The sequence below is a fragment of the Colletes latitarsis genome, chromosome 11 (assembly GCF_051014445.1).
Source record: "Colletes latitarsis isolate SP2378_abdomen chromosome 11, iyColLati1, whole genome shotgun sequence".
NCBI classification, from domain to species: domain Eukaryota; kingdom Metazoa; phylum Arthropoda; class Insecta; order Hymenoptera; family Colletidae; genus Colletes; species Colletes latitarsis.
In genome coordinates, this window is record NC_135144.1 from 26,233,995 (window position 1) to 26,251,028 (window position 17,034).

Genomic DNA, 17,034 nt, shown 5'->3' on the forward strand with positions numbered 1-17,034 from the left:
GTGATTCTAGTAGATTAAATGTCCATTTACAGTATGATATTACTTATAATAGAAAATACGAAGATGATTAACTCAATTTTTTTTATTTATTATAGAATCGCCCTTTTCTAGGTGTAACCTGGATATAGTCGAAGGAGAAGCAAAGGGTGGAAATCGTAGGGGAAAAGGGGGAGGTTTTCTGTCCTGGATTTTTCGACAGGTGGCTATTAATAGCTACTCACCTGCCACGTTTTCGAGATCGCTACGTCGTAGGTGGGTGGCGGCGACACCATAGAGGGAATGGCGTAAACGGGTTGCGATCTACTTTGCGCGTTTAATTGACTATTTCCGGTTTCGTTGCCACTCGAGTTCGGCGTGTCTGGAATGGTGGCATAGAGGGCCTCTGGTATAGCGTAGCCCCTAAATCCACCCCCGAGTATGCTGGACCCAGAATCTACGCAAAAAGATTTCAACCAAGGTTCTATAATTAATCAAACAAACGAAAACAGAATTTATTTTCAATTTCCTTTAGAACAGAATTTCCCCAAATTACCAAGATTTGATAATTAATTGAACAAATAAAAATAATGTTTTATATTCTGATAGAACCACCATTTATTTTAAATTTCTCTTGAAAAAGAACTTCTGTTATGCGTTGCACAACATGTCATTTCCCGTAAGAAAGTTCGAGAAATTTTTTTTTTTTTGTACTCCAGACAGTTTCCAAGGTGAAATTAAAGGGTCGAAACTTTGAAGTTTCACTCGCGAAAGTTTAGATTCAGCGGCTTAAGGAAACTAAGCGTCTCTTATTTTTGACTGCTCTATAAATCGTGCAAAGTTTCCGTAAAAATTGCTGCTGGACACTTCGCGAATATTCCCCGTCGGACTCGAGGCGTAAAATTTCCCTTGGGTACCTTGATTTCTTCGTAATTTATACTTTTAATACCTTCGTTTCCATCGATTGGAAATCACTCGTTGGAACGTTGGATTTCTATTTACGAGGGAAACATCTCAACCGCCATATTAATTCATAGAGTCTCTTTGCTATTGATATATTTAAAACTGTTCTTTCAGATATTTTTGGTAAAATAATTTCAAGTCCACTGACCGATGTAAGTGTAATGTGACTCTGCCCTGTCGGCGCTTCTGGTCCTCCTCGAGTGATTCAATCGTTTCTCGTATTTGCTGGCTTTCGTGGCGGGTCTGGCTTGTTCCGCCACGGAGCTGCTGCTTCCGGTATCGCAGGATCTGTTCTTTGACCGTGCCTCCTCCTGCTGCTTCTTCGCGGATCGTCCCTCCGATTTGTCCCCCTTCGATTTCGGTATCCTGAGCGTCATCTTCTTCGAGGAGAGGGTCCCATTTCGCGTTTTCGGAAGGATGACTACCACTTCGCACTCACAGACTGGCGCGTTCTCGTTAGGCATTCTGCAATCAAACCGGAAGCTTCGTTCACTTTCTCCGTACCAAACTTGCAACTTTATTATTAAAATCGCAATTAATTACAATTAGCAAAAGTTGGATATTTGGTCGTAAGAAACGTCCATTGAAAACAGTGAAAAACCATTACGAAGTCTTCTCATATATTTTAGAGCATATGGACAGACCAGGAATACAGAATAAAAATTTATGTAATAAATAACGTCAACTAAAATGTACTTTCTACCAGAGTCAATAGGCTCAAAATAAAAGATACATTAATGCCTCCATTTTTATGCCAGCTATGTTTGAACCGCTGTTCCATTCTGTTAGTAACAGCAGCTTTTCTCTTTTCAGAGTAATTGCTTTCTGAAAGCATTAAAAAATCTGTCAATCGATAAAATATATATTCGAGCCACAGTGTAGTACGAGAGTCAACGTGTGTTACGTTCGGTGCTCGTCGGCGAGAAGGTTTTGTTGCGTTGAAAAATTGATATTTTATAATAACGGTACTTTTTCGATACTAAAATCCCCCTTCATACATGAGTCTTTGCATTTCGAGGAAATAATGACCCTGTGCTTGGTAATACATACGTGGAATAATTTATTACATCGATTCTCATGTTTACTGTCGACCATGTATTCCAGCAAAACGAAATGAATTTCACTAAAAATAATGGTCATTGAAAGAACGATGGTTTTTCTATAATATTGTACATTCTCATTAAAAAAAAATGTAAATATAAGAGTTTTCATTTATAAATGAAATAAATAAAAATGTATAATTTAATGACACCTTCTAACGTAACTCGAACAACAGCTTTTGACAAGAATTTTATAGACATTTCTTGCATCTTTTTTGTCAAACTGTACAGAAAATAACAAAGCTTGCATATTATAATTTGATTGAATTCCGAACTCGAAACTTTTGAACTTTGCAGGTGATGATAGATCGATGTGTTTGTTCGTTTTAACCAAAATAATCCGTCCCCGAAGATATTATGCGCGTCGAAGTCATGGGGCTAAACAGATTCGCCGAAATTATTCCAGAACGCTTCTACAATTGAATCGCCAATGAATCTGCACGGTCATACTAAATACCATTGCCCAGGAAGCCTAAACGAACACCTGATATCGACACTCTCTCGTTGGCGTACCATAATCTGGTGGAATAACACGACGCATTTCGTGGAATCGCGTTATCCAGCTCACGGGCCGAGAGCCATTAATAACGAGGCCATAATGGCCCCTAATCGGAGTCACTTCGCAACGTTCACCCTCGCTCAGGGCCAGCTGTTCACCGCTCCACTCTCGATTAACGCGATTAAACAGAGTTTCGGGGACAAAAATTATCCTCCTTGCAAAAAGGAAACCCCCCAAGAGAGGATACTCGAGTCCCCCAACGAACCTAATTTTTATTCTCCTCGCGATACTCGAAACTATCGACTCCTCCCTCAGGAGAGATTTGGCACCAGGACAAATAAATCACAATATTTGGACAGCAACGCCACTATGTACATTTGTAATTGGCGTACATACAATTTTATTTACTTACTTATTTACGGGCAAAACATTCATTAATTTTAAAAAATCATTAGTTTTGTGGATAAATTACTAAATTAAAAAATCACAAATCTCAATACGGCCTTAGTAAATTTATCCTTTCTTAACAAATTAAGTTTGGATCATAGAAATATAAGATTCTATTTAACTGATTCAATATAGCAAAAATATTCTGACACTCGAATAAATATTTTTACTTCGGTATTTTTTACACACTCTTTTTGGGGTAACAACGCATTGTGAACGTCCAAGGATATTGCGTACGGTTTTCACATACAAATAAATATTTTTACACCTATTCGATATATGTTTGCGTACTCTTTTTAGCCAACAAAATTTCATTAACACTAAACCTACCGGCACAGCATATATACCCATTCCTACCATGACCGGTCAAATGACCAATCTTTCTTTTTCTCTTTTACGAGGCAACATACTTCTAATTTTTACATTATATGTATAGAAATTTGTGTTTTGATGTTTGCTCGTAAGATGTTCTTTTCTTTTATGTGAAAAAATTTTTTAATATTCATCGGAAAGAAGATAAAACACCCTTGAAAACGAATTTTGTTCCAAGTCGATACCGTAGTTAGTTCTAGAGAAAAGAACTATTTAAGAAAAAGTGCTGCCTAGTAATTACGCGAACAACCTGTATTTAAATTCATTTTCAATTAAATAAACAATTTATGGTCCAGTTTTATCGTACAGTAGTCGTACGATCAGTAGAAATTGCTGAAACTTCTTTGGGTATGTAACGTCAAAATAAATATCAAAATAAACATAGAAGATAGCAAAAATTGTAGTAGGTGGTATGATCATTAGGTAGAGGATGAAATACCCTTTAAAACGAGCGTTTGTACGAGTCGATAGCTTCATTAGTTCCGGAGATATAGCGATTTTAATTTCAAGTCGTTGCGGCGGCTAGTTTCGGAGATAGAGTTTGTTTACGTTTTGTTGTGCGCTCGCGAGTTCATTGATTTCACGCGTGCGTAGATAGTAAACAGTGCGTAGTAAATTCTTGGAAATACTACGCCGAAACTAGGTCACGACAGTCACGTACGCGGGCTAGGTCAGCACCACGCACGAGCGACAAAGAGGCCCGACTCCGTTAGACGAAGACAGAGATAGTCGAATTAAAAAAATTACCATTTACATAAATTACGATATCTCCAAAACGGAAAGTCGGATCGACAAAAACCAAAAGCCATTTTAAAGGGGAGACTTTGCCGCTTCTAACAATGCTTCAATAATTAATAAAACACTAGTAGTTTCGGAACTGCACGCGTCTAAAGTTTTTAGTATTTTCAATACGCGTTAATAGGCTTTCATAAGGCGGAGAGTCAGACGTAGCGGAATTTTAAAAATTACGATTGTCTTTACACGATGATACCTCCGAAACGGAAAATCGGATCGAGAAAAACCAAAAGCCATTTTAAAGGGGAGGCTTTGCCGCTTCTAACAGTGGTTCAATTATTAATAAAACACCAGTAGTTTCGGAACTGCACGCGTCTAAAGTTTTTAGTATTTTTAATGCGCGTTAATAGCCTTTTCTAAGGCCGAGAGTGGAATTTTAAAAATTACCTTTTACATAAATTACGATATCTCGAAAACAGAAAGTCGGATCGACAAAAACCAAAAACCATTTTAAAGGGGAGGTTTTGCCGCTTCTAATAATGCCTCAATAATTAATAAAACACTAATAGTTACGAAACTAAACGCGTCTAACGTTTAACTATTTTTAATACGCGTTGTTAAACTGTTCTAAGACAGTGGGAACTGTAAATTCTCTTCTTTCGTTTTTATTATACATATATTTCCTATTTACATCGAAAGCTAACCAGAATTTGGTACCAAATGTCCAGTTTTTTACAAAAAAACATAAATCGTTCAACCGGTCAGATGACCGGTCGTGGTAGGCAAGACAGACTACATATTTTTCTCAGAAAATAAACAATAAGATTAGAAGTGAATATTGTAAAATTCATTGTACGTGTACTATAAGAAAAGTCGTCAAGTTAAATGGCGCTAAAATAATATTGTGTGTTAGAAATTCTAAACGAAATTTTAAAAACGGTCATTTGACCGGTCGCGGTAGGTTTAGTGTTAAATAATCCTAGGGATCGCCACATAGATTCTCTTTAAAATTTCAATCTTTTTCAGATGATAAATATTTCCAAACAATTCGCGATTTATGTTTCGCTCCACTAAAATTTTACGTACGTTTATGTTGCTGGTTTTATTCAATTTTATTTTTCTCCCCCTCTCGCCAATAGAATATTCGTCCCTGTCCGAAATCCCGTCAGTAAAGATTAATTCACCCGGGTCGGATTTATGCCGGCGTGTTTTACGGTCGGTCTGGGATTCTTTTTATTTCAAGTACTCGGTTGGTTTAGGTCTGGATCGGGCCACGCCAGACCATTTTTTGTTCGTCAGGTTCGAATAGAGAGGCCGCGGTTCGGGGAGACTTCTGCGAATTGAATCGAGATCGGCGGAAGGGATGATCGTGAATAGGATATCGATACCCTCCGCGTGCAAACACGTCAAATGTGTTATTTCAATTAACGATCGATGTCAAGTTTCGCTCGTCACGTTTCGAAACTCGCTGCGAGCTTTTCAAGAATCGATGCGAACAGAGTCGAGCTCCAACATCGGGCGGAGGTTACTTTAAACTAAAATATAGAATATTAGGATGGCCAAAAAGTTCGTACGGTTCTTCGTTCGATAATTTTTACGTCCTAACCGATATCCTTCCATCATTCAGATGGCTTCATAATTTCCATAAAAAGCTAAGCAAGCGCTATTTAATGATCTCTTGGGACTCGAAGTTTTGTCCAGAGAGCGCGTATTTCAAATAAAATAAAAATTTTTAACAAACTACTCTTGATTCGTTTGTTGGTGATACTCTCTCCAATTAATTTCTTTATTTACCTTAGTTCGATGGATTTCCAAGGTCATTGTAGACGTTTCCCTTGAACCTTAGCATCCCCTTTGAAAACAATTAGAAGCAGACTACTCGAAATCTCAAATTACCGATTCCTTTGTAACATAAAGACCTTTATACGTTCAGAAACGTTGACGAATCATAAATTCGTCTGGGCTGGTTGTTCTCGAGCGCAAGTGCAGCCTCTCAGACAAAGTAATAGATCGATAACCGTCGTCTTGTTCGGTTAATTATTCGATCATCGCGAAAGCCGGATCCGTTTCTTATCGCGCGACGAGGGTGGCCCGAATCAAAGGGAGTCGCTTTGACGCGAGATTTAAAAGCGTGATTTACTGGAATCTGGAATGGAGTGGTTCCCTTTCTTCCGTCCATCCGCGCTACTTTGCCTGGACAATAGCTTCGATCCTTTTACAAAGCTCCCGGAGCTTTTTCTCTTTCTCGTTAATTTGTCTCCCAATGGAAACTCGAAACGTCACTGCGTTCCGTAGGCTCAAACAACGTATCGAAAACCACCTGGACTCGAGAATGTAGCTTAATGATTATTCAATACTATCGACATCTTTTTTAAACTCTTTGTAAACTGTTCCATCGACTTGTGTAAATTAAAAAATTCTTCGTGTGTACCGTACTTTACGTGTTTGGCCTTTCTAATACAGCAAATAGAACAGAATTCACCTCAATATCGATTTTTTAAAGGAATATCTTTATGAATCAAATGTTACGAACAGTTTAAAATTAATTCGTTGTTTTTTAAATATAAATATCTATCAAATGAGTATATCTCGTATAGTAAATAAATTTTTCAATACGGTGAATGGAATAGAATTCACCCTAATATTGACTTTTTTCTGTCGCTAACAATCTTTAAGAATCAAGGGTTACGAACAGTTTGAAACTAATTCGTTGTTTTTTAAATGTAGCGTGTACTAAATAAATAAAAATCGAGGGTCTAACAGTATACAATTTCCTAATCTGCAGTCTTGATTGGAGCGAGATCTTTATTGAGAAAATAAAATTTTCGAAAGCAGCCAATCGTTTGCGCGGATGAGATCCCTCGAAAAGGCAGCGCTACCCTTTTTCTCGCTCAAATTTCATTTTCTACCGATGCGCCTGCATTCGATGTGTGCTTTTCCGCGAGAAAACGTTTCGGTTGCCGCGACATCGAGCACGCGTTGGCACAATCCAATTTTCGTATCGTCGTCGATTCGAAAAGGACACCCGTGCTCCACCCTGTGCATCAGACTTTTTTCCTCCCCCGAGAGATTAAGAAAGAGTTACTCCGGGGCGTATATGCCCGCGCATCCGCCGCGAGCCTCGTTCCAGCATTCCATTTTCCGCGGAAAACTGAATTTCAGACTACTTTAAGCTTTCAGCTTTTTCGCGGAAACACCGTAGCGCAGACGATTGGTCTCCAACGACATCGAATAAATTCTAATGCAACTTTTTCACCCTCGATCCGCGCCGTACTTCGCGAAAATAATACACAGAAACTACGAGGCTCATATTTCTCTGAGGCAATTTAAATCTAAATATTATGACAAATGAATTTTATCTCCGAAAACAGTAAATTGTTTTTGGACGACACCGCGTAATAATATAAATTTAATTCCTATTTTATATTCGCGCGTTCTTATTTTTACTAAACTGTCATTCAAAAAAATTGCGCTGTTTCCGAAACTGCTGATTACTTATTTGAAGTTGAAACACAGAAATCTAAATTTTCAGATATCGTTACTGGATGAAATTTCAAGTTTCACAAAATTCTATCGCGGTAGTTTCCTTTAAACGTTCGAGTCTCCGCGCCGGAAATCAACTTTTTCCCAATAAGAAACGAACCGAATTCGGCGATTTCGAGCGCGATTCTTCCGAGTGGAGCGTCGTAGAAATCGCGAAACGCGTTTCGGCGACCGAACACGGGGCGGTAATCGATGAAATTAATTTTCCAACCGGGGAACGCGAATCCAGCCAGGGTATAATATCTCCGGAGAGAGTCTGGGTTCCGATGCATAGGCAAGATACACCCAGAAGGAGAGGAGAAATCGCTGCACGGAAATTAAATTACGCGACGCGCTGCGAAATGAGCTCCCGGAGACTTTAGTTAGTTTCGACGACAAACTGCTCGCTACGGTCCCGTTATTATTCATTCCGGCCTGTCTTCCCTTCCAGCTTCCGGTCTTCCGCCATCCCCACCCGGAAATGTCTTCCGTCATCTCGACAACTTTGACCGAGTAGCTACGATCTGTCACAGAAGCCCTGAGACAGCGTTTTCGTTTGTTCGTTAGTCCGATGGCTCGCTTTGTTTCCCTCCACCGAATGCACAGAACGGTTTTAGAACAAAACTGTTAAATTCAGTCACTAAAACTAGTTAATAAATACTGTTTTTCGTAAACGTGAACACGTGGGTTTCAGATTTTAAACTTACAAGGGACCATCCCGAGGTGTAAGTCTCCAATTTTGATGAAACTTCGCAATTATATAGTTCTCATAAATCTATTAGACACGTATTTTTTTGTAGCTGCTGTTATTCACTTTAAGGGGTTGAAATCAGCCCTCAAAGTTAAAGAAAGATTTTATATTTGTAATTTTTTTCGTATTTCGTGTTGTGCAAAGTACCAGATCGCATACAGAGTGTTCGGCCACCCCTGGGAAAAATTTCAATGGGAGATTCTAGAGACCAAAATAAGACGAAAATCAAGAATACCAATTTGTTGATGGAGGCTTCATTAAGAAGTTATTAACGTTTAAAGTTCCGCCCTTTCTGAATTTTTTTCTCGAAAGTGGGTAGGATTTCGGGGGTATGTCTATTCACCAAAAATGATTGTAATTGGTTCCCGAATCCGAAAATAATTTTTTTAGAACGATTTGAAATTTTTTAATAATTTTTTAACGAAGCCTCAATCAAGAAATCCCCCTCCCTTCCTTTATCTTTTGTAAATATTATTCGCGATCGTACGCCAAAAAGAAAGCTTTCCAATTCGAGTAGAATTAGGTCAGACGATTATATAGAAAGTCTGTCTTCGTTAGGCAAAATCACATTCTACTTACTCCCGCAATCCCACGTTCCCCTGAATCTGGAACTGGCCTCTCGCGTTCCGTGCGATATACTGCTTTCCATTTGCAGAATTTGGCAGACTTACTTCGTAAGTAGCGAAAAGCTACGCTTTGTCGAGCGAAGCCCCGGATTGCACGTGCTAGTAGAATATAGGGGTCGTACGGAGCCAGACAATTTAGCGACGGGGGAGAAGTGCTTTCCGTATGGAGAAAGCTCTCTAGGGCAATTCATAAGTAGAACAGGAGCGTGGAACGGCTGGGGATTGTTCGTGGCAGTAGAAAAGGATCGCTCGCAGCCAGACAATTTAGAGAGGCCAGAATTTTTCATTCACGGAATCTGGACGGAACAATCTACCAGTAGAATATAACTGTGCGTATCTTGATGAATGGGAAGAAACGTGGGCTCTGGTGGGATAGGAAACGTGTACGAAAATCGTGCCAAGTCGAGCTCTGGATTACAAAGCTACTCGAACATGGAAAATTATATTTTAGCAAGCTGTGTTTGATTGTGAATTTTAATTTCGTAATTTTCAGTGATAGGAAGCAAGGAATACAATTAAATAAATTGTAAATGACCATTTGTGGCCAAAGTAGATCCGTGTGAATTTAGACAAACCACATAGATTAAAAATTACAATTATCGAAACATCCAAAAGAATGTCCATTGTTTTGTCGTAACAGTAAAACGTCGCGTCATGTTGATCAAATATTTTAGCAAATAATTTAAGGTCGTCGGGGCACGTTGGCACGAAATCGAACCCGGCCGGAAAATGTTTAACTGGAAACTGAACGCATCAAGTTAAAACTAATTACGCGAGGCGTAATTAAAGCTCGAACACACGATTGTCGCGTGTCGCGAAACAGTGGTATGGTATTTTTTTTTTCGGTACTGTTGGCCCCGCTTGAATTTCAATTAATTCCGAATTGCCGGTTTCGCTACGAACATCGTCACGCGTTCCGAACATCTGAAATTACACACGAACGCTTTTGGCATTAATTGCAAATCCCAGCTACTTTGAGTTCAGCTCCAATTTGCAATCAGCGACTGCCTGCATATGCCGGAAGCGTATGCGAGCGGATTCTTGACGATTAGCATGGAACCATGGACATCGAACCGTGTCTTCGCGGCACGAGACGCGACTCTATCCCGAATAATTATAAACTAACACCACCAAAATGATTCAAACGCCGCATAAAAGAACCTAGAATTATTTATTTATTTATTTAAACGCGTGTTTTGACCATGCGACTGATTCTAATTGGTTTTGCGTGTTTATAAATTTCAAGTTTCGATTCGTCTTACGACGCAAGTTTGTTGTATTAATTAAATGTAAACTAACAAACATTGTTTAATAATTTTCGCTCGAAATCCAACTTATTGCCACCTAATTCCTGACAATATCATTAATTTCCGCGTCTGTGCACTTCGTTGTATATAGTTGTACGTAATCGCGTTAAATGATTATTCGGCATTCGACTGAACATTCGACATAATTAATCGGATGTATTCCATTAATTTGTAATAGAGCGTACCATTTAGCATTGTCGTGCAGCGTAATCGGACTTACAATCCGACAGATCCATTTTAGATCGCATTGTTACGATACGATAAGATAAAGTTTCAATCGTCATACGGGGGGGTTGTTTAAAGTTTGCAAATTTACCCGCTGATAAATCGGATCTCGAGTATAGCAGATTTGTTCCGCTTCGAAGATCGATTTAATAAATAAAAATTTCTCTAAAAATAATTTTACACATTAAAAAAGTAATAAATTAATAATTTAAGTTCGTGGCGTATAAAGTGTACGATAATTCTTACAACAGTATTTATCAATTTATTCAATTTGCTAGATCCGCCAAAGTGCTCATTAGTAATTTCCTAGTTGGAAATTATTTTGCATTCCTTTAAAAAGTTTTTAGATTCTTTCTGCTTGGAAGATAAATTCCTGACAAGTAAACGAATGAAATTCTCTTGAAATGTGAACTCTCGATCTTTCTTTGATCGTAGCAAAGTTTCGAAAATCCCCTTCGGTGCTGCCACGATATGATCTTGAATTCTCGAATGACTGTTCGAATCATTAGTAGCAATTAAGCCAGAATGTGGAGGAACTATCTCGTTGTGGGGCTTGGTCTAAGGATTCCTACAGAAGACAGTTTCCGACTGGGAACCGCATCTAACGCGGGATCCGGTTGAAAAGCTTTACTAATGGTCCTTTAGTAGATTTAGGACGAAACTCTGTACGTTTAATCGCTAGGAAAACCAACAAATTCTCCTATAGTTATTTATTAGTCAAATATATCAGTTATATCGCTTATATAGCACTCTATACATATTTTTACTATTAGAAAACGCGACAAACGGTGTCTAGGAATTGGGGAAATCAAATATAGCAAAACGTTTCGTTACCAGAACGTTTAATGTTCCTATGCAGACGATATTTGCGGTCTAGGTTTCATCGTTGAACGCATGATTCACTGAGATTCTCGTTCGTTTTGCTGTTATCGAATTTCCAATTTAACTGCCGACCGCGGAGCAATATTATGGAGTATCCAGAAGTTTATTATTTATTCTTTGTATATAAACAGGGGTACATATCGCATTAATTAGTTGCAAATAATACAACACTGCGATTACGAATCAGGGAATTGGTCAGAAATTGGTAAATACCGTAACTAAATGTAAATAATTTATTCGTGAAATAATTAAAACTAGGAAAAGCCACTGAACTGCGGAATTATTAAATTTTATTTTATTTATTCAGTAACTTGGATGGCTTATCGAAATCTATAATTGTCGAGTTAATATCGAAAGATGTTTTGTTAAATAATGTTCCCCAACGAGAATTTGCCAGCGAATATTACGATTCGAAGCATCGAAAATACGCGGAGATTCGGTGAAAAGGCTGGTAATTTCGAGGACGACGGAATTTTCGAAATCCACTCGAAGCTCCTCAGTAGTAGCGAAACCTAAAAGTTTCGCGGATCCACGGCTTTCTGGAAAGTCTTGCGCGAAACTTCGGAAGCCCTTAACGTTTCGAGAGCCGTTTAGTTTGCCCTCCATTCGATAAAAGGGAATTTACGTCGCCAGGAATTTGCATGACGTTTGCAAAGAAGCGTTATTAGAAATTTCAGATACTCGTTAAGGCGAATGGAGTCAGCTTCGGTCCGCTCATTTCCATATTTATTCGCGGATCGGATACCGCGGTCAAGGGGCAAGAAAATGTAATCGGTTATGGAAGCAATATGTATGCAGAAACGTAACAACAAATTGAAATTGTTGATCAAAGAACGGCGAGATGGAAGTCGGATGTAACGTGAGCTTCTCTTGAATTCTATATCGAGCAAACTGTTAGACATTCTTTTAAAATGTGTGAAAAAACATTCTTATATTAACACTAGAAATTGTAAAAAATATACTCGACTGGATTTTTGCAAATTTACCCTGGTTTTTCATGAGAGAATGAATAAACATTTCCATTGCATTGTATATTTCGGTAGTTCTAGTGTTAATATTCAAGACAAGAGAATTATTATTAATTTTAAGATACAAAGATCCCGTATATGGTATATGGAGGTTGAATTTCACAAATTGAACGCGCAATAAAAATATGTGAAAGCGTGAAGAATGGACGAACGTGATTCCAATGCTAAAACGTTCCTGAATTTGCACAGGCTGTTAGGTGATAAATAGATAAGAGAGTACTGGTTTGCACACGTATCTGATATCCATTGAATAATGCTTTATCAGTTGGTGTGTACGCGCACCAGTTGTTAGCGTGACGTGGCACAGCAAACTGGAAACTATTGTCAACCGATAAGGGAAACACTTCGATAATGGAGGAGACGTTTTTCAAACTCGAAATGTAAGAAAACTACGAGAAACTTCCCGATATTTACGCGGACGTATTAAAACGAAACGGTGGCGCGTACTCTGCTTGCTATTATAAAACGAATAATCATATTATATATACGTGACATAATACATAGGACTGTCACAATTTATTTGGACTTTCCAGAAAAATTTAGACAAAAATATTAGATAAATATGTTAAATAATTTAACACTCAAGTGTTAAGAAATGATATATTTCGGTAGTTTTTGTCTGTTTTAACGTTTCAGAGCTCATTGTTAAGAACCACGGTGGAACGGTAATTATATCTCTTATTGACATTAATATTTTCGATTCATTTCTTCCCCGGAGTCGTCGTCGGAGGTCGAATTTCATGATCACCGTTCTCGTAATCTGTTTTTCATTTAATTTCGCGTCCTTCATCGGGTGCTCCGGCGTCGGTTTAAAGCCTCCAGCGTCATCCGACGTTAATATTCTCGCGAACTTCTCTCCGCCCCGCCTTGCTTTATATTCGATACCCGCGTATAATCCCGTTGGCAATTAACTTATGCAAAATCTCAGCCAGCCGAATAATGTTCTTTACAGAGTTTCGGATCGAAAAATCGCTGCTGCGTCTCGTTCGACGCGGCCAGGGTAGGATAACGATCGGTTCGGTAGCATTTTCTAATTAATTCTGTCCATTAATTAGCGGGCCGCAACCGCGTAATTATGTAGCGTTTCGGTGTACCCCGCGACAGCTCGATTTTCCGGAAACGTTTCACCGCCGGCTGCCTTTCGCATCGACGCCTGCCCAACGACGAGCAAACTGAAACGCGATTTATTCCATCGATACGGTATGCGTGAACCAAATGTTAACATTTACGCGGAAGTCGCTTTTTTAGAGAAACGAAACCGATGGTTTGCCAAACAATTATTCCAAGTAAAGTTCATTGGTATCGAGCGAACTATCTCGTGTAAATAAAACCTTCCAAAGTATTTTTTCTTTTTCGATAGGATGCTAGTCATCTTGTTTTTGTTATTTTTCTTTCTTTTGCAAGCGTCACGTTAAGTTTCCTCTCTGCTTTGCACAGTACTGTTTAGACTATTCTAACTCCTCGAAAATGCTGTCAATTTTATCGACCAGAAAATAAAAATTTTATTAAATTTAATTGCCCTATAAAATATAGGGTTGATTTAACATTTCTATAGGTACAAGAAAGCGCATATATTTGTGTGGAACAGCTTAATCGGTAGAGTGTTAAGAGACACTCGCTCCTTTTTACCATCGAATCATCTTATTTCTATGAAACCAGGATCTTCTTCAATTTCGATTCAAATTAAATCCCTCGCGACTGTTCTTTTTCGTCGTCGGTGGCAGTCGACGCGCTCGCAGCCTTTCCCGTTAATCAAAGGGTCGCGATATCGCGCGAACGGGGACGCGTTACATTTACATAAGGGCAATTTTCTGCTCTGAAAGGGCCCTTGAAGACTCAGCTGTCTCATGGCGCGGAAAAGAATGTTCCAAGGGATGCTCGAGAAATACGCGGAGCCTTTCACGTCGCGTATGTCGATACCGAGCGAACCGACCGGCAAAAACCCCGTCCCGATCTCGTCGAGAAGAAAATTTTAAGCCTCTTGGTGAGGTTCCTTCGTGCCCCTCCCCCTCCTCCCGCCCCCTTGGGTCGCTCTTTCGTAATCATTGAACCGCGTAACCTGCGTTATGCATGCTTCGACGGTCGCGTTATTAGTATATGGAAATCCGTGTATAAAAGTGGGGCATCGGTTTGTACCGGTGCATTCGCGTTTCCCACGCTTTGTTACCTGCTTTTCATTATGGATCGGGAATCCGACCGGAGGAATAATACAGACGGCCTCCTGCATCGCGATACGCCGCCGGCGAAATTACATGTAATTGGCGAACACCGATCGGTGTTCGAAAAATTGGGTCGGTCGGATGAATGCGAGTCTGCCGCGGCGGTTTCATTAACCTGCACGCGAATCCACGGACGATGCTTTAAATTTTCGGCCATTTTTTAACGCCCCTCCGTCCCCAATATTTTCCTCGTTATTACAAGCATCTCTTTCCTCGCGAAAGTATTCGAACTGTTAAGGGGATACTGCTATCTAGACTGTCATTTATTCGGTCTTTTTTGTGATTTTTTTTTTAATGGCAGGTAAGCCGTTTTGTACTGAGATTTAGCAGATATATTTACTCATCTTCTAAATACACACGGTATTTTTATCATAGAAAAATATTAAAAATTGTGGGAGTTATAACTTCTTGTTTAAATGCGTTTTTTTTAAACTGACTTCCACGATATTTCAAGATCTAACAGACCCATTGGCTTCAAAACAACTCCCATAATTTTTAATATTTTTTGATGAAAAAAATGCTGTACATGCTTCTATGATGAATAAATATATCTGCAAAATTTCAGCACAAAACGGCTTACCTGTCATTAAAAAAAAAATCACAAGAAAAGTCGAAAAAATGATAGTCGAGACAGCAATGTACCCCCTTAACGAATAAAATATGTTAGGTTCTTCTTACGCGTCTCGAATGTGCATGAATGTTTTTTTTCGTACGTTCCAAGCGAGAATAACTCAATAGATACACGAGAACCGTCGACAAGGTTGCGCAAACATAAGCTCGATGCATTCAATTTCGCTGCTCCTAAGCTAAGAGGCAATCTCAGTGTTTGCTGCCATCCTTCCGAGAGAATAAAACGTTATTACACCTCGTCGAGGTATTACTCTTTATGGCGAGCGCGATATGCATCTCGATTACCCGGTCGTCCCTGTAATAAAAATCAAATTAAGTGAAGTCTCAAGGAAACTGAGATTGCTGCTCCCTACTCGCCATCCCCGAGTGTCTTTAACGATTTCAAGTTCGAAACATTTTATTGCAGATTCGACGTGTTCGTTTCGAAATTCGATATTCATCCCCGCGAATCTACGAACAGTGTCGGCTGGGATTATACGGACTAACGAGATACGAATAATCCCATAAATAGGGAGGCATGGTGAATCGAAGCGTTCGACCATGAAAAAATCCACTTAAAAGGTAATGGCTTTGAAACTGGAAGGTTTCGGGTACTTCTTTGCGCGCTGATGAAAATAATGGACGGACCTACTCGACTGAAGTAATCGATATTTTGAAAATTACTCGCGCGGGGACTAAAACTTTCAGTCTAAATCCTATAGTTATTAAATTTCCCTCGGTCACGTTTATCCCTCTGTAACCCACGTTCTTGGTCCGCCTGAAAATAAACTATACAGGATGGCCTATGCAAAGTATGCGTTTTTGGAAGTTACAAAAGTACACAAGTTGCATGGACCACTTGTATAACAGGACACGTATGTAACTTCTATCAGAAAAATATAACCTTCAGACAAATTTAGTATACCTTTTTCTATCACCGAAAACAAACCATTATTCTATACTATAAACTTTAAGGTTGGCACGTTAATTTTCACTCAGGTTTCGAAAGGGTATCACGATTTCATAATCATCGAATTAATCAGAGGATCCTCGCCCCAGAAAATTTCTCCTCGATAACGTTGCAATTAGAAAGGACTTTTCGTTAATTTCGCTGGAGTCCTTCCCGGATTAGTGAATCGAATCCAGTTCCGAAACGGACCAGCGTCCTATCGAGACCCAGAAAACGACTCATTTTCGGAACGTAACGCGACTCTGACGGCGGGTCAAGATTAATTTCTGGGGGAATCCCGAACGTGCTCTCGAGATTTTCTTCGGTGAACCCGTCGGGGCACGACTGGATTAATTATAGCAACTTCTGGCGTGCTGGGACGTAGGTGTGCAGGTGCTGCTATTGATTAAATCGTCGATATAATGTCGCTGACAGTCTGGCGACTCGAGTTAATCGGGCAGAATAAGATTAACGAGAATCTTCGAACCACCGCGTGCTTGAAAATTTCATAAAGTCTTTGTTATAAATTATTACGGACCCGCGCAGGGAACGCGAGTCTCGTTCGTGTTAGTAAGCCGATTAGATAAAATAGAATCGCTGGTACTGAGGATCGAATGTGGAATATTTCGGGGGAAATATATTGGCTATTTTGTATATTATAAAATCAATCGTTCGACTCCCTAATTGTCGAAATCAGATGAATTTAATGTTTTGCAAAAGAAAAATGTTTTATCAAATCGGAGCACCGCACAATGTTTAAGAAAGTTACTTCGTTTTGAAGCCATTTGTGCTCAGAAAGGGAGACAAATAAAACTGAAACGTCC

At 39.2% G+C, this 17,034-nt stretch overlaps 1 protein-coding gene across 1 annotated transcript in view; it reads right to left on the reverse strand.

Annotated features, from left to right (window-relative positions):
• LOC143348296 (uncharacterized) overlaps nt 1-17,034 on the reverse strand; it is a 71,725-nt gene that overhangs the window by 12,281 nt on the left and 42,410 nt on the right. The window contains exons 2-3 of the mRNA XM_076778364.1: nt 1,088-1,404; nt 222-433 (exon numbers count right to left, since the gene is read on the reverse strand). Coding sequence (XP_076634479.1) covers nt 222-433; nt 1,088-1,403 — 528 coding nt within the window. The 5' untranslated portion in view covers nt 1,404. The remainder of the gene's footprint in view (nt 1-221; nt 434-1,087; nt 1,405-17,034) is intronic.